The following is a 27,080-nucleotide window of genomic DNA, read 5'->3' on the forward strand; positions in this document are numbered from 1 at the left end:
AATTCAACGTTATCGGAAATTCAGTGGAGAACAGAGAGAAATTAGGCGGCTAGAAATTAATTTGTTATTTGTCCAACTCAATGAGGAGTGACACAGCCCCTTTAATAAATGGGTAATCCATTTCTTATTGCACTGAGCTGAATTCACCCTTCACTGAAGTGGAAAAAGACAAACATATCTTTCACTAACCTTTGCAACTTCCAGAGGCAAACGAAGAGTACAGATGAGTGCCTAGACCTGCTCCTGGGACTATTTGTTTTCGTGAAAGGATTTATATGTTTGTGTGTGCGTGTGTGTGTGTGTGTGTGTGTGTGTGTGTGTGTGTGTGTGTGTGTGCAGGCGTTGTGAGGACCAGCCAAAATGTCCTCACAACGCCCAATTCAAAGGGTCGTTTGAGGGTTAAGACTTTGTTTTAGGGTTAGAATTAGGTTTGTATTAGGGTTAGTCATTTCATTATGATGGTTACGGTTAGGGGCTAGGGAAGGTATCATGCCAATAAGTATCCTTACAACTACAGAGAGACAAATGTGCATGTGTGTGTGTTTCTGTGGCTGTGGAGAAGTTAGGAATCTAGAATAAATGATCTCTGCTGACACAGAGGTGAGAACACACGGTCAAGAGGCAGTACATGGAGTTTGATTCATGATCAAGTGACAACTGCACTGTGAAAAATAAGTCTTTGTTTGACCATGGTTCATATTTGTTTCTTCACTTCTCTACCTATTGCCTCGTCCGCTCCCCTGCCTCTCCACTCACAGCTCCTCCACCTCCTGGATCTGAAGAGTCTGACGGCGGCACCTCCACCATGACAGCATGCTGGAGACTCTGCAGCGGTAAGGGTCTGTTCTCTCCCTTCACATCATCTGGAATGGTCAACGTCTCATGAAATGGCTTCACGGCAGCCGCAGGTCTCGTGGAGGACTTCTGCACATTCATCTGATGTATCTGTTGGAAATCAAATGGGTGAGTGGAGAATGACATGAGCAAACTTGATCTAGGGTTACATATCGCAATATATTAAAGATTAAACATTTTATGGTTATTTTCTCCATTATTGTTTAATTAATTCATCTATAAATTGTCAGAATGGCCCCTTTTCTAAAGCACGGAAATGACATCTTCATACTGACAGAGCAACAAATGCTCACAATGTAAAAGCTGGAACTAAGAATTAATATGTAGAGTAAGTAAATGAAATGATTCAAATAATTAATTTATAAAAAAACCAAAATCCAAATCATTGTCAAATATTTTTCTGTTAAAAAACCTTGCTCTCAGTTGTTTTAGAGCACAGGCATTTTGTTTCCAAATGGCATCTTATTCATAAAATTATAGTTTCCTTCTTCACTCTCTCAAACAGTAAACAGTAACATAACTGTTAATTATGCACGAAAAAATAAACCTTTAACTTTCACAGAATTCTTTAAAAAACGAGGTGATTCTATTCACGTGTTCTAGAAATTTGGTTTAATTTGCCGTACTTTTGGTTGGAAATTTGCCTAAAGTAGGAAATCTAGATTTAGTTCAATGATATTCCAGTTCTTGAAACTTGTCACTATAAGTTTCCAGGGATCTTCCACTGATGAAACACATATTTGTGTTAAAGACGAATAAAAGGTGATTAAGTGAAGAATCACACATATTTTCCTGTTTCTTAGGATAGAACCCAGGATGACAGAACATAATTTAGGAGTCACTGAATTACGGAAGGTGTGAAATTATTGTGTAATTAAATAATCGATTAATCGGATGATTGTTGTCTCCTTTTTTCCATACAATGACACAATAAACTGTAAAAGTATCCAATCAACTTTCTGACAGTCAGAGGCCATGTCGTTTGTCTCTATCCCCAACTCTATTGAAGTCATCAGTTGTTTTCCCCACCAGCAGCTCTAGCACTAGCCACAGAATTATGTTCAATTGTTTTTACAGACTCGTACTCCCCATGAGATCAATCTGTGAAGTTAGTCTGATTGTAAAAAGCCATGATTTTATTTATAGCTGTTGTGGTACATTGTTCATGCTTGTTTAGACTCCTTGAGGTCCTCCATCTGTTGTATTTCACACCAGCACCACTTGCAGCAGGGGCTGTGACTCCTTTGACATCATTTTACTCCTCCTTATGGATGTAATGAATGAAAAGACGAGAGAAACAGGACATGAACAGCAAACTGACTCAACCCTGAATTCTCACGGAAAAAGACGGGGGCAGCTGAATTTGAAATCAAACCAAAACTTGCTCTGTCCACAGGAGCGACATTCAGACACCAGTTACAATTTGATCTGGGCTCAAGTTTTCAGCGAGCTTTGACGTCCCAGAGCTGCGAGGAATCCCGAGCCGGCAGCTTGCAGCAGGGGTTTCAGTGATACAGTATTTACCAGGCACAAGGAAGTGAGAGCGCTGCAACAGACGGCGGCATACACGGCGCTTTCAATTATTTCTCACAGCATTCATGAAAATAGAAGCACAGCGGGGAGTACGCTATGAACGACAAAACTATAAAAAGACATGGAGTGAAAAGAGAACTCCAGCGCCAAAATAAACGGCAACGTATGCTGTTGCTGGTAAAGAGCAGAGAACGGTGCAAGTGAGACAGGAGAGCAGCAAAGGAGCAACAAATCTGAGGAGAAATATAGAATAAGGTTGAAATTTAGTTGAGACAGAAGTTTGCTGCTAAACTTGATAACAGGTCTCAGGCACAAACCATTCATAAACATAGCAGTGGCCCAGGGCTGTCCTACAGCACCTCTACAAATAAAATAAAATGTAAAATAGTCTATTCTTTGTACGTGTCATTATATACAGGGATTTTCATGTTGTGTATTATTGTACCAATAATTTATATTGCATAATTAACATAGCTTTCTGATTTTTGCCACAACGGCAACACAGTTCAGCAGTAAGAACAGCTGCCGAGGCCCAACAGCCTCCTTACTCAATCAAGTTGCACCAAATTTCACTAACTCATAAAGATGACTCTGCTAAATGTGCTTGATTTTTTTCATCAAGATCGACATTTTAAAAACTGAAAGAAAAGCCCCATCTCACAATGCTAAAGAAAGTGAAAAACAAATTGGGATCTGCACCCTTATGTAATGGGTTCTTCTCGTCATCATACCGTATCCTTCCACCACGTTTCTTGGAAATACAAACTAACCAACCTACAAACGGACATGGATGAAAACATAATGTCCTTGGCGGAGGTAATACTGGAATATATTCCATCATTAATCCCTGACTGTCACACCCCTTCAACCTCCTCCAATCTGAGACATTTTTCTGCCATCTATCTTCATTATTTTGATAATATTAATAATATTTCCGGTTTCCCAAAGTACCACGACTGACACGGCCAAATGTGAAGTTCTTTCTTTTTACTCTTGTATGAAATCAATATCTTAAATAGTAATTTGAGGCGCGTTGATGCTACGTTCAAATCTCGTGGGTGCAGACCTCACAAACACATGACATTCATCTGCTGAAACAAGCCATTTACAAGCAGCTTGTGCAGTCGAGAGTTAAGATGATCTGACTTAGAACCGAACACTCTTACAAGGAAACTTCACAGAATATGAACATGTTGAGTGAGTCTCAAAGATGGTCGGGGCTCTTATTTTCTGGGTCGTAGTTTTGGCATTCATTTATATTAGTGGTATTTAGATAATCACTCGTGTTTTGAGCAATGTGACTGTGTTCTCAATCCTCAGGAAATGACTTCACATGAATGAGGAACAAAATAACACACACATGGAAATAACCTGGAAATATCCTCCAGACAGTGGAATGCACGCACACTGACAGTATATCCTCTCTGCCCTCTAACTCATCAACAGAAACAGACGATAACCAGCATTTCCTGGAGCTGATCTCTCTCTCCTCCCTCAGATGAGAAGCTGTTAGAGAGGGAGAGAGCGAGAGAGGGGGAGAGAGAGGCTCACAGACAGAGATGTTTGTTTCCCAGCCCTTCCACCGTCTCCGTGGGACGACCCTCCCCATCCACCCACCAACCAACCCCCAACCTAATGGATCAAACAAAGGACATCATTTGTAGGCCAAGTCTTTTCTGAGCGTCTCTCTCCTCAGCTCTGCATACCAATCCAATACAGCCCAAGGAAAAAAAGCCACGCTGTGGTACGTGTGTGTGTATGTGTGTGTGTGTGTGTCTGGGCCGGGGGTTGGAAGGTCTGTTTGCCTCTCCGCCAAGCATCGATTTATCCTTTTCTCCAATTTATTTCTCCTCCTAGCCTCTACGATCCATTCAGATCTGCCTCTAGGGGAGTAACTTGGGGTAAAGACGTTGTCAGGCCTCGTCGTTGCCTCCTAACACCGACTCAAAACTCATCTACAGGCCCGGGGACCATGTACCCCTGCAAGGGCATGTGTCGGCCAGTAAATGCACACAAACAGGGCTATACCTGTCGTCAGGTAGCATACTTCTGTCAGAGCTTTAATTGGCCTGATAATGCAGCAATAAGGACACAGACACAGGGCTTCAATGATTGTGAGAGAAAAATCCTGACACTGAAAGAGAATTATATTTGTTTCAGTTCAAACATTGAGATGGAAGGTCATTAAGTGGACCACAAAGCGCTCTCTAATTTTGAAACAGAGTCATTCCCCCGTCCTTTTTTTCTTCAATAACAACAGTTGGAGAATCGCGGCTTATATTTAATTGTGCCTTATATTCAGACGAAGACTCAGTGTATGAGCAGATATGATCAGAATAACAATATCTCAAGTCTTGGTTCAACTGTCTGATCCCTATCGCTGCCTGTATGATTCTGACATTTTCAGATGTTATTACTCAGACTCAAGGATTTGTATCCTAAAGCCTTGACGGTGACGACGGTGTTCAACAGAAGCGCTGCATCTGCACAAATCCCTCTTTCGTACCCCTATGCACACGCAAAGACACACACACACACACACACATAGCAAAGATCTGTGAGCCATTCTTCAGTGTCACAGTGAGCGACGCCTGGCACATCCTTACACCTGAAGTTGATCAATGCAGATATGTCCAGAGGGAAATTGAAATCCATAGGAAATTAGGTGGTGCCAGTGATTTATTGGAATAGTAAATCACAGTGCGATGTGTGAAACGTGTGTTTCCAGCTCTGTGTACAGTACTGTACCTTAGATCGGGCGGATTCAGTGATATCAGCAGCCCGCACCTTTCTTTCTCTCTCCATTTGGTAGATCCACTGAATCAGCCCCAGAGGCAGGTAAGGGTCCCTCTGGTACACCCACTTGTGAGGGACGGGGTGACGCGACCCCATGGACACAATGCTCTGCAGGGGTCTTTCTGATGTTAAAAGAGAGAGATAGAGAAAGAAAGCATAGATTAAGTGTTTGCTGCAATGTTTTTATCCAAATAACAGGTCATTCTTTAGCAAATATTTCAAATGTTGCAAAGGATAAAAAAGAAACAATAGATACAAAAAATCTTTGAATGCATCAAGTGGGATAAAGTAAGAGACAAAAACAGGAACAGGTTTTCAGGGTCTATTTTGCAGACTTGAAAGTTGATATGCAGTTGGTTTTGTCTATTTTGTACAATATTTAAAGTTACAATCATAAAATGTTATCCTGTTTCACTCACATGATTTATTAAAGGCATTTTTCATTGATAGCCTTTAACTGTATTTTTATTCAGTATTTAATTCTTCATATAATGTCTTTTATTGGTTGTGGTTGAGTCTGCCATTCCCACACGGGACTCATGAGGGCTGAGCTGTTCAAGGTTATAGTAAGTCAGTACAGTGAGTACTTTGCTTCTTTGCAAACCAAACATTTTGTGGCTATAGTTCGTATTAGCAGCATTCAAATGGAAAAAAACATGTGATGGCTGTTAATGTGAAGTAGTCACAGGAAATGTGCAAAGACCAAAATAAAGAGGTACATTTAAAAATGTTATGACATGACTAACTTTGGCCTTTCAGTCATGATTGTAGTTGGTACACATGTATAAAACAGAGGCAGATCAGACACCTGTGAACAGTTGTGTTGGATTGTGTGTGTTTCAGGACAGTCAAAAGTGTCTTTACTAGCAAACACTGCCATCCTTTACCAATACCATCCAACTTTAATGATCAATCATTAAACCATCAATCATTTATCGCATTGTTTCTTTAGCAAAATAAAATAAAATAGAAACATTCTGCTGTGCTATAAAACTTTTTTTTATCTTTCAATACTATTATATATATTGAATAAATAAAGCTGCTTGAAACTGTGCATTCAACTCTTTGTGTTCACAAACTGTTCTGACAGTAACTCACACAACTAATGTTTGACCTAATCCAGAAATCGAAGTTTATAACCTACACTTGCTCCGAGCAGCAGCTCCACAATGTCCTCCTTTAGAGGGCTTCCCTAGACTTTCTGTGCTTGTGAATGAAATCTGATCCTTTTAAGTGTGGAAATATAACACACACACTTACAGTACAAGAGAAATATTCCAAAATACATTGAGTAGTGTGAGTCTCCTAGAGGAGCTGGCAGTCGTGTATGAATGTTCAAATAAATCCTGGAGGCTTTCCCTGAGAGGAAAACAGAGATAGTGTGTAGAGTGAGCCCCAACTGAAGAATCACCGTCCCACTCCTACACCCCTTCCCTTGCTGTTTTTTTTTTTTCCATTTTCCAGGTACACTGCTTGTGCTCGAGCTTGTTTTTGTCCCTCTTTAATTGCTTTCTTTTTGCAGAGAAGAAGAAAAGACAACAACACGGTGGTGAGGGCTGCAGCTAATGGAGAGGCTGTAATTGTGAATGGAGGCATTCAACTGGAGACATCATCCGTGAATTGCGCCGCACAATACCCAGCGCCAGGCTGCTCAGATCACCAACCAGTCACCAAACACACAACACACACGGACACACACACAAGCGTACACACACTGAACCCTCAGATCACTGGTGCTGAGAGGAGAAACGTAATCACACCTCCGCAGAGAGCATTACGCCGAGGAAGGGAGGAGAGAAGGAGGAGAGGAGCTGGAGGGGAGGAGAGGAAGAAGAGAGGAGAAATTATACAAGAAGGGAGGAGGAGGAGAGGGGATGGTAAAATTGATGTTTCCTACCATTTGATTTGGGCCATAGAGCCCAGGAGGCAGATCAGATAGACACACACACACACACACACACACACACACACACACACACACACACACACACACATACACACACACACAACCACACACACACACACACACACACACACACACAACCATGCATGCACATAAGCACCAGTACATACACATTTGACAGGCAGGTAGACACAAACAAACATTGTTTAGCAGTAGGGCTACATGGCTATTGTTTACATGAGAACCATGTATGACATCATCTACATTGTTACCGCAAGACGTCAGACTCTGCTCATTGCATTTGTACATTTTCCTATTCTGTTATACTGCATTTAAAATAATAACCATAACAACAATAATAATAATAATTATTATTTTAAAGTACTTATTTGCCTAGATTTGTTTCTTCAATCCTAACGGTATATTGTGCAGCTGTAACAAAGAGTTTTCCCTCTGAGGAGCATTTAAGTTTTTCTGATTCTGAAATAGACAAAGGGATTTAAAACTATACATCCCTGTAACACTGGGTATAACTTGTCAGAGCTCAGAGAAGCATTTCTCAAACCCCACGCTTCCCTGAACCTGCTGAAACAGTAAAGCCCACACACATATTCCTCAGCCAAACAAACACCATTGAGCCAAAACACACAGAGCGCCAGCAAAAACAACACACACACACACACTATAAAGCCTATGTGACGGTATATAAAAAACTCTCATCTCACTGAGGCGAGACAAGGCACCTGTCAGCGCTGCAGCTCCTGCTACAAAGAAACATCAGGAAACAACAACTCAATTAAACACTCCATCCCTGTTCAATTACTGCCACATAATCACTGCAATTTACCTTCAATTCCCGCACAGCCACCAAATAAACACACATGGGTAGTGCACACATACAGAGGTGGAGGGACGCGCTCAAACACAAGGATGAAGCTGGATCACCAAAGACACTCGGGTTGGATCCTACACATCGTGAGTGTAAAGCCAGTCACGTGGTGTCTTCGGGGTGACTGGCACAAAGCAAACATCAAGGATGTTGGCAGGGAACAAATTAAGTGCATCGCTGATTTTACTCTTTCTCTCCATGCAATTAAATTAACAGACATGTCTTTTAAATTTCACCAACATCATAACTTCCTGTGCAGCAAATGTGGCTGACTGGTAAGTAAATAGGGACATGTAAGAATTATAAATACATAACACAGGAATCAGAGTCTGTTAAATTAAAGCAAATTAAAGGGATTTTGGGAAATGTTATGAGTAATGACATAACAGACGTCATAATCATCCATCAGTTACAATTATATACATTAAGCAATTGCTTTCGCTTGTTTAATGTTGAGTGTTACAGAAGTAGGAATGGATTCAATAATTATTTTCTTACAATCCTTGATTTTCTCTGGATGGTGTAAATATTTCTGCTTCCGGCCCAGAAATTGGTTTGATTTAGTTTCAGATAGCAGATACAGTTTATTTATATAGCCAAAATAAATGCAGTCTGATACAACAGCCCTCCAATAAATCAGTTCTTTATGAAGGTTGTTATGTTCAGTTGTTCAAGTGTTGATTTAACTTCATGGTCACTTTGGAGACTGTAGTTCGTAGTGCATGAAGGTAGGATTTATTGGAGGGTGTTTCATTAAACTGCATTAGTTTGGGCTAAGTGTACCTTATATAAAATGGCAATGGTATCTCTTTTCTACTCCAATGATTGGAGTAGGTGCAGAGGATTTAACAGAGGACACAGGGGTCACAGAAAATCAGTACAAGTTATTTGCTCGGTAATTTCTACTCCCACTGGGATGTGTGTGGTCTATAATAATTATCAGGGCGACGTGGAAAGGGACAGAAATCATTAAAATCTCTCCAGTAAAATGTGGAGAGTCTCTAATAAAAGCAAGTCTCTGGACAGACACAGTGGTCTTCCCCCAAATTCTGAGATTCACAAGCTCCTTGCTAAATACTAACATAAACTCTGACCAGGCACTTACAGCAGTTATGACTCTAAATAATAAGCACTCTTAAAGGACATTGTACAAAACCAAAATTGCATTCGGGGACACTTCTGCATTGCACTGTTTGGCCTTTTCCTGTTTCAACGCGACGATGCCACAGTGCACAGAGTCAGCTTCATAAAGAAACCTTTTTTCTCAGTTTGAGGATGCACCAATGGTGGAGCTATAGATTTTTTTATTTAGGGGCCATAATGGGCCCAGAAATTACACAGAGGGGCAAATTATACGTCTGACATCCATGCACAATTCCTGATTCTTTGTTGAAGCACATTGTGTTCTTCAAAATAAGCTCAGAAAATAAACATTCTTAAAAATGTATTGTTAGTAGTGTAAGTAGGTGACTACTTGATTTAAAAAAGACTACTGACAGGACAGGAACACTTTAGGGACCAATACTTTCACATTTTTGGAAGAACAGTAATTTGCTTTATTGTAGAGAGATAGAGGAAATTGACCACTCACACAAAAAGTTAAGCTAGAGCTAGGAGATAAAAAAGTTTTAGCACAAACCATACTGTATATATTTTAGAATATAGGACTAGATGGTGAATACCCCTTGTATGTTAGGGCTTCTGCACAACTAACAGTTGATGTTAGCAGATGTTAGCGGCTGCCAGCAGATGTTAGGGACATAACTTCAGTTCAGTCAGACAACTCACGTTAAACCGTTTATTGCGGTAGTAGAACATAGTTTGTGTTTGGCGTCTAGGCTCCGACTCAATCACTCCCCCGATATGATTACACAGATATGATGGGAGTGACGAGCAAATACTTGTGGTAGAGGGGCTGAAGCAACTGGTAGCGATACTGCAGCAGCAGTGCGAGCAAAGGGGTTGATGGGAAATTTCTCTCTGCTTAAATAGGCTGCCTAATAAGGTGGGTGTGTAAAATAGATGATTGTGGACAATGAGGTGTGTCACATGATGTGTATCACATGATTGGAGCAGCGCGGCTCAAGTTGGCTGCCTGAACTAGCTCGCAGGGTTCGCTCTATTTGTGCACCTTAGCATCATCGAGTGGTATGGCCCTGTAATCAATGATACAGGCAGAACTTGACGGTACACTGGGGCTAAAGGTAAATCTGACTGGCTACTGGCTTGTATGGCAGTGCTACGCAAGCCATGTGGCCCTCTCAGTAGATCTAAACTTATTTTTATAGGAAAGCATTTTTAACTATACTGTCTTGTTTTAACTCCTTTATTAATTTTTTATCCTACTTTTATTGCAACCACATTTTATGTTGTTTCTTAAATAGGACAGATGGCCACCCACACTGAGTCTGGTTCTCAGGGTTTCTTCCATTCAATGAGGTTTTGAGGAGTTTTCTCTCCACAGTTTCCAAAGTACTTGCTCATTGTGGGAACTGTTAGGTTTCTCTATACATTGTAGGATCTTGACCTAATTATGTTATGATTTGACCCTTAGAATTTAACTGAATTAATTACCTTTTATTTGAGTTCATTCTTATTTGCCATGGATTTCTGTGAGCACTTAGTAACCTTGTTTAGATAAGTACTATACAATAAAGTTATTATTATTATCAGACATCATTACCTCTATGCTTTCTTAAACTAAACACTGTCCCATTTGAAGATGATTGACGTGTCCGCCCACTATCCAGAATTAAAAACAAAATATCTGAAATAGAAATGCTGCCATCTTGTGCATAAGGAGCCAAAGCCTACGCAGTAGTGATCAAAGAATAGAACTGCAATGTGAGATCTCATCTTTACATGCACTCAACCAATCAGGAGTCAGTCTCAGTTGTTAATCAAAACATTTCACCCCATTTTTATTCCATCAAATAACTAATTAAAACCAAATGTGCTGAAAGTGTGATAGGTAGAACCAAAAATGACAAAACTGTCTTTTGAACAAATATATTTGGCCCATCTACTAACATTGAAGAGGTGGAATTTATGATCTTGGGAAAAGAGACACTTTTGCTTTGTTTTTGGGGGAGCAATATTGTATTGTATGTATTGTAAAATGTATTTCCAAAAGTTTCATAGAAATATCACCTTCATTATTTGAGTGCAAATATCAATCAGCATGTCACCACTGTCGGTGAAGTTCAGAGCACCGAGTGGTGAACGACTACAGGGTGATGTCATTGGGGATAAGACTGAGGAGCAGCAACACTGTAAGAACCTGTAAGTGTGTGTGTGTGTGTGTGTGTGTGTGTGTGTGTGTGTGTGTGTGTGTGTGTGTGTGTGTGTGTGTGTGTGTGTGTGTGTGTGTGCGTGTGTGTGTGCGTGTGTGTGTGTCTGTTGACAGCAGATTGACTAACAGCTTGAACTTGGGTTAGATCCAGGAGCATAGAGAGGGGATACATGGATGGATGGAGAGGAGGAGAGGAGGAGGGGGAGAGCCATTGATTTCTCAACAGAGAGATCAGCATCTTGACAGAAAGAGACGAGAGCGAAACAGAGCAATACACACACACACACACACACACACACACACACGCACACACACGAAAAGGGAGAGAGGGTCCCACTGTGGCCCTACAGGTTGAATTCCACAATCCAGGTTTCCAGCACTGAGCTATATTAGTTTCTTGCCCTGAAAATGTGCTTCCTTCGTTGTGTTGTGGTTTTTAATTAAATTAGAATTTTTAATTTAAATGCAGCGGAGGAGTGAAACAGTTCCATTAAGTAACATTTACTAACAGCTAATTTATTAAGGTCCCTTATCCATCTTGGCTATCTTTTAAAAGTCCATGAAATTCCAGGACCTCCATAACCACTGGGAACTCCTGTTGACAGAGAGAAACAGGAAAGTCTGGTTCAGTGTCTCTCTCCCAGCATGCCTCTGTGATTCTAACAAACCTAAAACCCCCGACAGGGACAGGGAGGACGGTGCTGTGGCTTCGTGCCGGTACGGCTAACGAGGTGTGTGCACCGGGGGAGCTGACACACACTGTGGGGGAGGAGGTGGGATTGGGGCGGGGCAGCCAGGGGTCACGCTGTAATTACACATCACAGTCCCTGTGGTCAGCGGCCCGACTGACTTCCTCCACACTGCCCTAGCCAAGGAAGCAGAGATGGCAGGTGGGAGGCCGGTGGCCGTGGGAGAGAAGGGTTAGGTCAGTTTTTGCTTCCTGCTTTCATTTTCCACAGTAAACCTAGGATTGATGAACTTTAAATTTTCATACCAACACACAAAATTAGCTTTTTTTTTTCTACTTTTCATGAATTTGTACATCAGTTGACTTGGCTTTCAGTGGACTCAAAAGTAATCAAACCTTTTACAGTAATCGTGCCTCCATGCTTACTAAAGTTTGAGTTCAAAGTTCTGCAAGTGGTCGACACTTACCGTGCGTGGTCCTGTGTGGGTGGTAGGTGCCATAGAGGATGAGTGTAGCAGCGAGCAAGGCTCCGGCTGCCTCCTCTTCAGTCAGCCTCGCACAGCTCCTCACAGTGCCTTTATGGTCAGTCACCTAGAAATAAACACATTAGCAAGAGCATCAAGTAATGATTCATGTGGAAGACTTCCAGAAGTTAATATCATACATTTACAGCAGAGATAGAGGAATCACTGATGACTGATGTTAAAATTATTCAACTTTGTTCACAAAACTATTCTATTAAACTGCTATCCAACTTTTATAAATAGTAAAGAGGAAACACAGGTGATGGTTTGTACACACACATCTGAACTTCAGGCATTTGCGTAAAGAATAAAAGGAATATTCTGTAATGTGATCATAAAAAATATATATATAACTGAATGGGCCATTATGATTTCATCACACCTCATTCTCATTCAATTAATATGTTGATCTTTTCATTCAATTTGATAATATTAAACTCATCCATACATCTAGATGACTGAAGTGGCATGGGGGTACCTCTAAGAGTGTGTGGCTCAGTAAGTGCATCTAACAGGAACTGCAATGTGCTTTTTTATTTATCCTCATATGGAAACATTCTTTTCTGATTAGAGATCAATGCGGGAAGCTCCCTATGCACTGAACTGATGACTGAGATCACTTTCAAATGGCTCTTAATGAGGATACGGTCATGTAGTCACTAATGATCTGAAGCTGCAATAAATAACTTCTATTTATTGTGTCACTGTTCCTATGCTTGTTTTTCAGTTTTGCATTCCATTGGTAAATGCACTGTTCTACTGGCAGCAACATCAGTTCTCTTTGGCTCGCCTTCTACAGGTGTGCACACAGGGATGCTTTGCACTAGTATTAATCCAGAACACATCATAGAAGTCATCAAACTAGGCAGGATGAAACAAAAACAAGATGCTGAGGCAGATGCTGAATCAGTTTCCTTCCACTGACACATTATGTGAGAGAATAAGAGCATGTCCACTGCTCATTTTGTCACTGACATATCATGTAGTTTGATCTTGGCAGACATCTAAGAGACAAGGAATAGAGTCTCATGACATGTCCATGAGTCAGGCTTGAGTCAAGAATCAAATGACTTTTCACTGAACCTGAAAAAACGTTGGAGTGATTCATAGTGAAGGGGTCAGGAGGACCTTCTGCACACTTACATGTGTAGGAGAATTAATTATAAATACAACTGCCAATTTTGACCATCAATTTACGCTCAATAATCCTTAATGACAAAGTGAGTAATTATCAGAAGTATTAAACAATCTATCTTTGAACCTGTAGGATCAGAAATGACCTCTTTGTGTCTTTGGTCTGGGTCAGTCTATAAGCTGCACACCCCTGGATTTGGGCAGTTTATCAAATTTTTCTCAGCAGATCCTCTTGACCTCAGTCAGTAAAGGTCTCTTTGGCTGCGTCACTTAAAGACAGACAGAATATGTCCAATATCCACACTAGCATTGTTTTGGTTGTTTGCTTTGGGTCATTGTTGTCCTGAGTGGTAAACTGTTGTCCCAGTGGTGGGGTGCTGTCTGGAGCAGATACATCCCTCTTCCGATTATGACCTGTCCCTGCCTGAGAAGCACCCTCCAGCATGACGCTGCCACCACCATGATTCACTGCAAGGATGGTCAGGTGATGAGCAGTGCCTGCTGTTTGCCAAATGGAGGGCTTGGACTTCTGCCCAAGAGGCTCCATTGTTTGTCCAATCTTCCCTCGTGCTCTCAGCCTCCTTAAATGTTGTTTGATAAACTATGAGTAGGCTGAAACTGTCTTTGTTTCAGGTAAATTCCGTCATGCGACTCTACTATAAAAGTCTGATTGATGACGTGCTGCTAAGATGGTCACTCCTCCAACAGGTTCTTCCATCTCTGCAGTGGAGGTCTGAAGCTCCTTGACTGGGTTCTTGGTCACCACGCTGACAGTGACCCTTGTTGCCCACTTACCCTGTTTGTCTGAACGGTCAACTCTACACAGAGTTGCAAACCTCTTCCATTTCACAATTATTGAAACCTCTGTGCATCTAGAAACACTCAAAGCTTTAGAAATGATTTTATACTTTTGCTCTGATCTGTGCCTCGCTGCATTTTATCACAGAGGTCTGAGTGTTTCTTGAACTTCGTGGTTTGGTTTTTGCCCTGACAGTGTGAACTCTGGGACTCTGTTTACAGTTGTGGGCCTTTAGAAACCATGTCCAATCAGTTAAATTTACCACATGTAGGCTCCAGTCAAGTTCAAGGCACATCTCACATTATAATTGAATCAAAGAGAAAGTATCTGAATCTGGAGCACCACAGCAAAAGGTCTGAGCACTTTAGTTTGTTAGAAATTCTGTTAGAAAGAAGAAAAGACTCTAATTTAACATTCACAGACAAAATTATCAAATGTCTCCATTTAAAATGAAAACTACAACACAATGAAGTGTACAAAAAGTGCAGAGGTCTGAGTACCATGTATTTATGTGTGTGAGAGAGTGTGAGTGCTCTAAGCAGACCAGAGGCCAGGCATGGCAGCCCCCAGCTGAGCGCTGCATTGATTTGTTGTAGATAAACAAACAGCTGGATGCTACAGGTAGATCGATATGCCTCTCATGCACTCCAGCCTCCCAGCATGCCCTTCTACTGAGTCGACATGGCTCTCCTAGGAGCTGTGACCCCACTGTCGCTGGGAAACCTCATGAGTCAAGTGTTTTTCAGCTGCCTGATTGTTTTTATTTGAGCTGGAGTTAATGTTTAACATAAAGCGACTAAACACAAGAGCCATTGAAATCTATGAATAGTGTTTTTGAATTCCATTACTTAACAATACAACTCTATGTAGCAGTAAAATATGCCATGTTTGGTGAGGATATCAGATATAAGTGCACTTTATCATCATATAAATTGGCCTCTAGTTGCCAATAACTGACCAGTAATTAAGTAGAAATGAATCACTTGTTATGGCATGATTAAAATCATGTGCCACTACAGCGGAATAAAAACTGTGAGAACTACAATCACAGAGAAAAAAATCCGGGCATAAAGAAAAGAGAAATTAAACTGACTTTTAAACAAAAGAGAGACAAAGAAAATGGAAGGATTAGCAGAAGCAGGGGAACAGAGGGGAGAGGGAAAGGATTTCAAAGCCAGAGAGAGAAACTACTGAGGAACAAAAAGAGAGAAGTGGGAGGATTAGTGATAAGGGAGAGATGGAAGGATATAGAAACAACTGAGTGTCAGGAAAGGAAAGTGAGAACCAGTGATACAGGAGGAGCCCAAGAACCCGAGAAAGGAGTTCAGAGAGAGGTGGTAATACAGAGGCGGGTCGGGACAGAGACAGACAGGAAGAGGCAAAGTATGATAGATGAAGTGAGATGAAAAGAAGGAAAACATCTTAGAACAGAAGGCACTGTTGTAACTTTCAAATCCTGTAGAAACACCACCAACAACTAAAACTGCCCACATTAAAGGTAGATGATTTATTTCAGGGGTGTTTTTGTTACTCCCCTAAAATCCTCTTTACATCCCGACAACAATGAATAAATGAAAAGCTCTATCAACCAAATGAAAAAATTAGTCAAGTGCCGTATTTATGAAATTTTGCTAGTTTCTCCAGGATCGTTAACTCTGACTTTTCAGATATTGCTTCATGATTCTCTGTTTCAGACTGAACTGCATCTTGAAAAGTCTAGGGTCCAGTATATTTGAAGCTCAACTCCTTTAAGGTTGAGGTGAACTCATTGACCTCTTTGCTTTGACCTTTCAAATTTTTTATAGCTCTTTTGATTCCCTCAACTTTTTGGACTAACAATACTAATTTACCAATTAACAAATTACCACTTTCTACAAAGAGAAAGGGTGGAGGTCCCACCTGTCAATGTGACAGACAATATTTAGAAATCAATTCAGGAGTTCTCACTGGGCTGTGAGAAAATGAGAGAAAAATAAAGAGTATTTGTGCTTGGATGTTGTTGGTTTGATTTCCTGCACTGGCTGAGGAAATATAGTAAATTTAGTAAGTTAACAACATCTTCTTTTACTAAATGGTAATCCATCCATCTGTTCCTGGTGTAATGTCCCCTGGTAAGCCATGACAGTGTGGTGTTGAGTCCACGTGAGCAATAACCTGAAACTGTTAAATATTTACCTGTGCTTTCCCTGCAGTGACATGTCAGACAAATGTGAAAAAAACTCAACTTAAAATTCATCATGACTTGGAGAAAAGACAGGAGCAACCTATTTATGTCGAAGTCTAAATAAATTAGTCTGTATTCCTTCAATGCCCCGGGACTGCACTGGGCAACTATCAGCTGTAAAATGTGAAACAGTAGGCAGCACAATACTGGAATATAATGATTGATAAACAGAGGTTTCAAAATAAAACCCTGAAAAGAACCTGTGAGTGTTGGCCGTGTTGGAGCGGGAGCCAGTGTCAGATGGGAGGGGAGGAGGAGTCTTGCTGCGTCTACATATGTAAAGCAGCAGGGAAGCAGCAGTGTGTCAGACTGAGGCTCTGGCCCAACCTGAGCTCCTCGCTGCTACCTCCGACACATCAATCATCCAAAACAGGGCCATCACAGCCGCACTGCATGCTGGGAGACATGCACATGCAGGCACACTCAGAGTGCAGCAAGCTTAAATACAGACAATTGAACACACATTTGCACACACGAACCCCCCCCCCCCCCCCCCCCCCCCAACACACACACACACACACACAGACACATATACACTCAGTGCACAAATGCATAGTGAATTTCAAACACACACTTAAACACTCAGAGGTTAAAAATTAAGAGATACCATTGCGCACACACATGCAAACACGTACACTCACAGGAGGAAGAAGACATGGACACACTGCAAAAGTGCACATAGTAAATGACACATACACATCTACAGTGCAAGGTATACACAATCACACAAACACAGGCGCGTGCACAGAGTCACACTCTCTCTGCCTCCCAGCCACACACAAAGCGCACAGACAAACAGAAATAGGTATCCTGTGCCTACAGGGTGCCCTCGCCCCCGACCATCTGTGACGGGTGCCAACACACAGTGGGTGATATTTACATGGAGACCCACCACACCTCCACACACACGCACACACACACACACGAACACACACACAAACACAAATTAAAAAAAAGAAAAGAAATACCCACAAAGGGCCGCTCGGATCGCTTGATCTCCCTAAACTCATTAAGCATGCAGATATATGCAAATGTATGCACCTCTAGAAATCCACCTTGGGCCAGAGTGAGTGAGTAAGTGTGTGTGTGTGTGTGTGTGTGTGTGTGTGTGTGTGTGTGTGTATGTTTGTGGGTGAGAGTACACATTTGTGTGAATGTGCGAGTGAACTTGTTTCCACTGTTGCAGCTATGGAGGCTTTGACAGTGTGCCTGGCAAACTTGATGCTGTGTGTGAGTTTGGTAAAGTTTGGAGATGTTTATATACTTGTTTATTAGAGGTAAGCGGCACCTTTCAAACAGTGCATCAAATTATATTTTTACCTTTGAAAGAAATACAACTTTATTCATAAATCAAAACTAACATCACTTCAAATGAGGCAGAAAGATCATCATTCCTCATGTTTTTTCTTTATTTCTAGTTGTCTTACTTTCAGTTTGTATTAAAAAAGAATCAGTGTAATGAGCTGTAACCACTATAATAGAAGTGTTAGTATGTAACAACTCGCTCATTTACCTTCCATCACGCTACAAACTATTTACTCTAACCAATGCTGTAATTAGTCTACTATTTCTCTGACGTTCTCTATTACGCGTGGCATCTATTGCACTTCTGTCCGTCCTGGGAGAGGGATCCCTCACATGTGGCTCTCTCTGAGGTTTCTACGTTATTTTGTTTCCCCGTTAAAAGGGTTTATTGGTAGTTTCTCTTTATTCTTGTTGAGGGTTAAAGGCAGAGGATGTCACAGCTTGTTAAAGCCCTATGAGACATATTGTGATTGTGAATATGGGCTATACAAATAAAATTTGACTTATTCCTGTCAATGTAATATATTGTGATAATTAAAAAGCAGGTATGGGTACATATAGTATCTGGTGTTCTGTTGAGTCTTCAGGGAATCATCTGATACGTTTTTTACTGATAACCTTATATGACACAGATATGGTACCTTCAAACTGCAGCTGTCAAAAGCTGATGTTGTGTGTTGATATCTAATATCTTCAAATTAACTTATGAAAGAAACCATAAAAAACATTGTGTGTCTTCCCCATAAGGGTCATTGTTGTGGGGGTGGACATTCTCAGACAGTGTTTAGATAATTGCATTTTAATTATTTCCAGCTCATGAAACATTTTTTCCTTGAGTTCTTTTGTGGAATCAGATCTAAATATTTCAGCTGTAGTTTTCATCTTCCCGTAGAGAACTCCAGTAATACTTTATCTATCAGCCACATGCACAGAAGAAACTCCAAAGTTCTGAAATTATCCGCTGGTTGTGGTGTTATCAGTTCGTCACTGTGTGTGTTTGGTTTGTGTAATCTGTTGGGGAGACAAGAGGCGAGGAACAGGAGTGACTCAAGACGAAGCACCAGGGATGATGATGGTAAATATGTGATCTGTCAGTCATGGCCAGCAAGGGCATGTGTGTGTGTGTGTGTGTGATTGTGTGCAACCACAGTGCTGCAGGCTAAATAGTGCCATTATATTCCAACAGCTAGTCACAGTCATCTGGAGTCTCAAGCCCTCTGGGAATCAGAGATGTCTCTGCTCAAAGGCCGCTGTCACCCTACTACACACAAACACACAAACATGCACAGAAACAAACACACGATCTCCCTGTGGGCAGGGCTGCACGGAGCCACGGAGAGTGGTTTAGAGAGGAAAGTGATGTTTACGTGTTTTTATACTTTAATTTATCTTTGTGCATTTGGCTGTGTTTGTGGGTGTGTATTTCTCTGAAAGTTGAGCACAAAAATGTCCCTACTAACAAATACACACACACTAACCCTTTGAAAATCTATTGTGTTATGTAGCAGAACTAAAGGAAGACATAGTTACCGTTTAAAATACTGTTTGCTACATTAAAAACTAGAAGCGCTGTGCTGCAGTTGGATGCCTCTGTCAGCCAGCGCAGTTTCCATCTACATACATTTTTTCCGGATTCATTAGGTCCCCGATTACATTCCCCGCTGGTTGTTGACAAGAATGAGAAGACACACCAAGCAATTCCTAAAGTCTCTGTTTAATGCCCAGGGCACACTGGACAAGGAATGGCAGTGGAAAGGCTTGTCATGTTTTTACATAGGGTTTGCCTTGAAAATGGCCACTATACATCAACATTTTGTGTTTAAACATAACGAGTGGTCCAAATTGAGAAGGTTTTTCACCTGTCACGTGGTACTGTATGTGTGTGTGTGTATGTGTGTGCGTGTGTTCGTATGTGTGGGTGTGAGAGAGAGAGAGAGAGAGAGAGAGAGAGCCTAGTGCTCATCATCTGGTGTAAAAGTAGTAACTCTATACCGGTACAGTATGAAGCCGTGCATCTTCTGCCCCTGCAAATATTTCAAAGTCAAAAACCTTTTTAAAACAAATGAATAAATTCAGTGGCTGTGAAGGGGTAGTGTTGTCCCATTTCAGTCTGGATAGTGGCCATCTAAACATTCAAATATCCCTCAACTGTAGTGTATCCCCCTAAAAAATGAAGGGGTAGACGGAAAATCCCAAATGCAGTGTGGATATAACATGTGTGCAGAGAGCTAGGAATAGAAGAGAGACAGAATTAACTGAAACTGGATCAAAGTAATATCTGATTTACTTTTATCTGCTTATGAACTTTTCTTAATTGTTGATGTCATTTATATCAATTTAGTTCTTGCAAGCCAATTAGATGTAAACTGAGCTGGGTGCTGAGATCTCACTGTCACAGGCAGCCAAACTTTTTCTATCCAACATTTCAATTCAATTTCAACAAAAGCGGCTCCAACATCTTAATTTTACATTGTTCTGACAAATCAAAAATACAAATGAAAAATCTTAACTACATTTTTTGATTGAAATCTTTTCTTTTACATTCGTTAAATTGAACCAATAAACGTTACACTGACCATTGATGCTGATATATTATTGTTCTCAGATCATGTCGGACTGGTTTATACTGCAAAGTTCTGTGTTGGGTTTGCATACGGTGCAATACTCCGAGCAATATTGTCTCTGATCAACAGTAAAAGCACTGAGCAGAGCCTATAGGCACCACAGATGGTGGTAGAGCGAGCACAGAGGAGAGCAGATAAGAGACTGGAGAGAGAGAGTTTTCACAGCCCTGCGGTCTCGTCCCCTTCACAGAGCTGGAAGGTCAACCGAGCCTCGAGCCATAACACTCGCTCCCTTTTCACTTCAGTCCTGCTTTTATTCCACCTGCACCACATCGCTTTTTTGACAATTGTCATCATAACGAATCAATATAGACTCTCCTCAGACCTTCCTCCTCCTGCCCACTCCTCCACTGCCCTTGAGGTTTTAAACACTGATCCAGCAGATAGTCCAGTTAAAGTCTTTTCCCAGGTCCTCAATTTTATAGTTTACCCTTCACTTTCTACCATCCCTCCTTCTGTCTTTTCTAGCAGTCCTCTGTTTGTCTGTCTCTCTGCTCTTGTCTTCTGTTTCTGTCTATGTGACATTTCAAGATTTAATTGACACGACCGCTTGTCAGAGGCAATTTCCAAAAGGAAATTTGGTCATTTGAAGAGTAATTTGACAAATTACTGTTCTTGTATCAGGGACCTAGCAGTCAAAAATAAACCATTAGTAGAATCAAACTTTGAATGAGCCATGATATTGAATCTGTTATAATAGATATTTAGTTTAGTTAAAATCTGGGTTATATACTGGACATTATTTCAAGATAAAGCATATTACCATCAACCATTGCGACACTTTGGTGCCCTGTATTTATGATTGTGTGTACACATGTTTCTCTCTAATTTATGATAAAGTTGACAACCAGAGTGTGTATGTGTGAATGCTGATTAGCGGCATGCTAAGGCATGCAGCACGTCAGTCGCGAGCGCTAATTCGTGTTGCAAGCATCACGGTGACTCGTCTCGGCCCTCCGATAATGAGCAGCGCCGGCGTTATGCGGCTCAGCTTCACGGTCTTTCCTCCCCATCTCATGCGACACACCGGGTCCTGGTAATTGGTCACAGAGGGGACAGTAAATCTGCACGAGGACGTGGGAGAGACACAGAGAGAGAGAGATGTGTGTGTGTGTGTGTGTGTGTGTGTGTTTGCAGGAAGGGGTAGGTGATAGAGGACAGGGGGTGGGTGTCTTTCATCTTCACAGCTTTTTCTCTATAAACCTCCAACTGTTTACAAGGACTGACGCCTATTTGCACACATGCACACACACTAATACATACACAGAAAGAGCCCCCCCCCCACCAACACCTCTACTGCTACCACCCACACGTATACAGTAAATGACCTCAGTGCGCTACTGTCTGTGAGTATGGATTCTAATCAGACGTCGGCAGTATTGTGCCTGTCAAACCCGGCCAAGGTTACTTAACCTTCCAGTCTTAATTTCCCTTCCATTTTAGCTCCTTCCTCCATATCAAACATCAGCACATTTATGAGAGAGGGAAAAAAACAGGAAAGGAAGAGTGCGGGGAGGAAAATGAAGATTGCCATGCTTGGCTGAAGCTCAGAGATGAAAGTAGAGGATGATTCACATTGCTATGGCAAAATGAACTGAACCAAGCTGAGCTGAACTGTGCTGTGCTGGGCTATTTTTAAACTTCTATACACCACAGCTACAGGAGGAAGACAATGTGAGGCGGAGCAAATCATTCCTATATCATGTGAAATACGGCTTCCATAGAGGAGGGTATAAGAAAATTAGTAAATGACCTTTGCCAAGATTACATGTATTGGTTGATTTTGTTTGCTAGCAGAGTTACACGGAACTTATACAAATCCAATGACTCTTATCTGGATACAAATTTGTGTCAAAGGCATTAGAGAAGCTAATAAAGTCAACAAATTTGTAGGTCATCCTGAAGAATATATACAGGTGAATGGATTATGTGTTTTAGGGCTATTTTTTATTTCAGAGTAGCCACAAAGTAGAACAGAAAAAAGCTTAGTGCTAAAAGCATGCTAAAAAAACACTAAATTAGCTTTAACACTGAACTCAATTCTAACAAAATAGGACTATGCTAATATGCTAAGCAGGTGTAATTTTTAAGACGTTCACCATTTAAGTTTAATATACTGTATGTTAGCATCCTAACATTTTCTCATTCACACCAATCACAAACGTTGTGTGTACAGTTGTGGAGCTGCTGGATGTTGCTAATGGGTCTAGTTATTAAAAGCAAAGAATTGGTTTGCAGAAGGTTGCTTCTCTCACCTGGAGGGTCCACAAGCCTTGTGGCTGCTCCCCCCAGCAGTGCACAGTCATCATGATCCAGTTTGTCAGGCCGGCAGTGGAGGCGTCATTGGGTCGTGTGTCCAACAGCAGTGAGACTGTGCCGCCTGGAGACTGCAGGCTTATGGAGAGGTCACCGCGACACACTGTGCTGATAGTCACTCTCACCTGGTGAGAGACAGGTGGCCAGAAATTACCACGCTGTGGTTGTATGCCTCTGTCACCCAGAGCAGTTACAGTCTAAATACATCTCTTTCCACTCATATGGGGTTACCATGACCTTTGACCTTTGACCACGTAAATCTTATCAATCAAGTCCAAGAGATAACTAATCAAAAGTTTAAGAAATATCTTAAAGGCAGACTTGAGATATCATTTTCAAGAGGCCAAAAACATGTTTTGTGAGGCCACCGTGACCTTGAACCATTCATACTGTCATTCTTAAGGTGACCCTTGGTCGAACAAATTCTTATTAGTTCATCCTTGACTTACAGTGCATGTTTGAGCCAAATGTAATGAAATTCTTTATGGGTGTACCTGATTTATTGCATTCAGAAAACCGTGAGGTCACATGACTTTGAACTTTTGACCTTCTGTGAATGTTTGTAACAAATTTGAAGAAAATCTCTCAAGGCGTTCTTGAGATATCGCGTTCACAAGAATGGGACAGACTTACAGTCAGGCAATCTGAAATCATAATGTATCCGGACACTGGCTTCTGCCAGGGTGGAGGCATAAAAAAGAGGGAGGTGTGAACAAGGAGACTGATGGAGGTCGAGGAAGGAAAACACGAGGGAGGAGGTTGGTGTACAGGGACAGAGCAGTGATGACCCCCTGTTCATTAAAAGTGTCAGAAAATGTTAAATGAGGAATCGTCTTCATAAAGTGAAATAAGGACTTGTATTTTATCCAATCAATGATTAATAATCATTGATTATGAGCAAGTTTTTCCTCACTCAAACCGAGGGTCTAAGGACAGAGGGTGTCACTCCCTGTACAGATTGTAAAGCCCTCTGAGGCAAAATGTGTTTTGTGAATTTGGGCAATACAAATAAAATTTGATTTGATTTGATTTGATTAATAAATCAATGAATCCATAAGAGTAAAAAATTAAAAATACCCCAAAAACCCCTATCAACAGGGGGAACTTTATTTGCTTTACTTGTACACACTTCACAGATTAAAGGTCAAGAGTGTAGGATCAGTCAGAGCACATTTTAAAGGTTCAGTGTGTAAGATTTAGGAGAAAATTATCTATTGGCACAAAGTGAATATAAAATAACCCTAGAGATGTTTTCACTAGTGTGTTTCATCAAAATTGTAGTAATTGTTGTTTTCTATACACTAGAAAATGCCCTTTGTATTTAAATACTTTATATGTACATTGAGGGGGTCCTCTCCACGGAGGCTGCCATGTTTTTTACATTAGGCCAGACTGGACAAACTAAACTCCTTTTGAGTTTTTATGACAACTGAAGGCTTTTACAGGTTCTCTGTTTATGTTTGGAAGGGGAGGGTGTTCAGCTGCCACATGTAATTTCACCACTAGATATCACTAAATTCTACACACTGAACCTTTAAAGAAATTTTTTGACATTTTAGGAAATTACCTAGTTTGCACATTTTACATGGTTCCTCTGACTTTGTCAGGAAACAACCATCACATGTCATTTTTACACTTTGGTCTTTGACAAGCAACAGAGATACAGTCACTATAATGGATTAATTAGTTAGATTCAGAGACTCTAGATGGAGGATTTTGAACAGAACAAGTGTAATTTCTGATTTACACAGTAATCAGGATGTAATGTAGGCAATATGTAATGAGGAGAGGAAGGGAGCCTAAAAGTCTTAATCAGAGTCCTCTCCTTATTTAAATAAAAACATTTAATTGCTACAAAACAAACAAGCTAACTAACACAAAAGACAAGCACAGATAATGTCTACATACATAAAAACCCAAAAGCAAACAATAGAAAAGAAAGGAGAAAACTAGAAAGAACTAGAATAAGTAAATATGTGCAGTGTGCAAGTGTGAGAAGAAATTATTTCAATTGTGTCCTAAAGGCTCGAAAGGCAATAACAACTTCACTGTCATATTCAGTGAATTCCACAACACATCTCTAAATTTGAATAAGGTAAAAGGTAATCATTTGTCCATGCTGATTATTAGGGACTTTCTAATGATCAAATATAAAAATTGTGAAAAGTATCTGAAAGGTCAAGTGAAAGGTCAGTGAAAGGTCAAGTGAAGGTTTTTTTTTTATAAAGAGGGAAAGATTAACCTTGTCTGTTAGAAGGGGCAGTCATTTTCAGAAGATTCTTTAGAATTACAAATAACTTAGAAAGATATCTGTATAAACAAACAATATTGCACATATATAAATGGTTTAAAGGGTGTTTAAAAGAAAGATTAAAGTGTTTCCCCATTTTCAGTCAGTTTTAATTTACCATACTGACACGTGAGTGGAATCACCCTACTCATCTAACTCCCTGCAAAAAAGAAACCTAGTGTATTTTCTGTAAAAGTCAAACTTCTATTAAAATATGGGATTGCTGTACTGATAATCTGAGACATGTGGATAAACAGTGTAGTTCCCCCTGATTAGGCCGATCAATGTGACTGCAGTGCAGCGCTAACCTGTATTGTTTCCCTATGTTTACATCCAAATCAAGAAAGTGTAGCTGCTATGTGTGTGCACACAGATGGACAAAGCAATGATCTGTCCATCTAAAGATGAAGACAAAGAAACGAAGGGAGCAGAAGAAACACACAGTCACAAAAAAGGCTGGGGGGAATATTATCTAGATGATTTAAATAAGCGTGTGTACCCCTCAATCCCCTCCACCCCCATCCCCCCAGTAAACACTCTCCCTGTCCCTGTTCATCACAAGCAGCACATCTGGTGTGACAATGGCACATCGCAGAGAGAGCCGCCAAGCTGCAAAAAGACTGACAGCCCGCTCCTGTTTACGGCGCGTTACCACGGCAACACATCCATCAATCACACCTCGCAGCGATGGTCTGACCCACGCTTTCTGCCAGGGAGCACAGCCGCAAAGATGAAGCCTTTTCAATTTACATGCTGACACACTCTCTCTCTCTCTCTCTCCCTCTCCTTGCTATTTCACAAGTACACACACAAACACGACACACACTCACAAACATAGATAACTCTCACTCAAATGTGCACGTGCATTGACACACACACTGCTGACACAGTCAAACATAAACACATTTGCATGCATGCGCCTACACTCAAGAAAACACAATTTTGCCATTTTCTGCAAATGACATAGCCGACAAAATACACATCACAGTAAGATTTTTTTTTTTTTGTCTTTTCTATTCTCGGAGAAAACACATGACACAGAAACCTGAAAACAATTTCGTAGCTTCCCCAGTTGTTGGGAGAAGTTAAGTTCTCGATTCTTGATTCGGATCTTGTCAAGGGAAACAGGGAAAATGGGTGAGAAACAAAGGCTGTAAGAGCAGCTTTACTGCCAAAACACAAAACAGTCTACATAAGAGAATATCTATCTTTAGGTGAAGACTGACATTTCCACCTTTATTGCAGTTTTAACCCTGTGTGTTTTAAAAAAAAATAATTTGACATTTTCGCTCAGCAACTGGATTCGCTCGGCTACTTTCAGAGGCAACAAAATCCATCCGGTAGCATCTTTTAAAGCTCGCTGGAGTCTGCCATGTTCCATGCACCGCCATGTTGGCTCAAAATTCACAAACCTCTCGCTCCATAGAGGGCCTTTCCTATTACGTATCCTGAAGGCCACCATAGGTTTCACATGCTTTGAAGGGGAGGAGCAGTGTATTCAATTTGTAGGTTTACAACTGGAAGTCAATTCCTTCACATTTAACCTTTAAACTATTCCTTTCACATAAAAATGATGCCAGGACATCACAACATTTTCCCGTATTTTTACATGCAAGTTATTTCCTGAAAATAAATATAGATTCTCAAACATACACTGTATGTTCACGATATTGGATTTGGTGTAAAAACATCCATCTAACCTGAACATGCTCCAGAGTGCTGATCTCATTAGTCCCTCCACTACAGGCCTCTGACGGGATGTTCACACTGACCCCGCCTCCCGAAGAAAGGATCCTAACCAATAAAAAATCATCATGTGTCATTCAATAGCCAAACAAATATATCACATACTCATGCACTGAAAGAATTGACAGTATAAAAGATAATATGAAATTATGAATCCCTTTG

General features: G+C 40.8%; 1 protein-coding gene across 7 annotated transcripts in view; it reads right to left on the reverse strand.

Moving 5' to 3' along the window:
• Positions 1 to 280: 280 nt before the first annotated feature.
• LOC109632018 (proprotein convertase subtilisin/kexin type 4-like) overlaps positions 281 to 27,080 on the reverse strand; it is a 163,432-nt gene continuing 136,632 nt past the window's right edge. For 5 of the 7 annotated variants that reach the window (XM_069537847.1, XM_020091112.2, XM_069537851.1 and 2 more), the window contains 5 exons: positions 26,873 to 26,966; positions 22,822 to 23,007; positions 12,424 to 12,547; positions 5,137 to 5,306; positions 281 to 945 (listed from right to left, as the gene is read on the reverse strand). In XM_069537847.1, the coding sequence (XP_069393948.1) occupies positions 721 to 945; positions 5,137 to 5,306; positions 12,424 to 12,547; positions 22,822 to 23,007; positions 26,873 to 26,966 (799 nt within the window). In that variant the 3' untranslated portion in view covers positions 281 to 720. Of the gene's footprint in view, positions 946 to 5,136; positions 5,307 to 12,423; positions 12,548 to 19,640; positions 21,631 to 22,821; positions 23,008 to 26,872; positions 26,967 to 27,080 lie in introns of those variants that run through there. The other 2 variants (XM_069537850.1, XM_069537852.1) reach the window with 2 other exon arrangements.

The sequence above is a fragment of the Paralichthys olivaceus genome, chromosome 13 (assembly GCF_024713975.1).
Source record: "Paralichthys olivaceus isolate ysfri-2021 chromosome 13, ASM2471397v2, whole genome shotgun sequence".
Lineage (NCBI taxonomy): Eukaryota > Metazoa > Chordata > Actinopteri > Pleuronectiformes > Paralichthyidae > Paralichthys > Paralichthys olivaceus.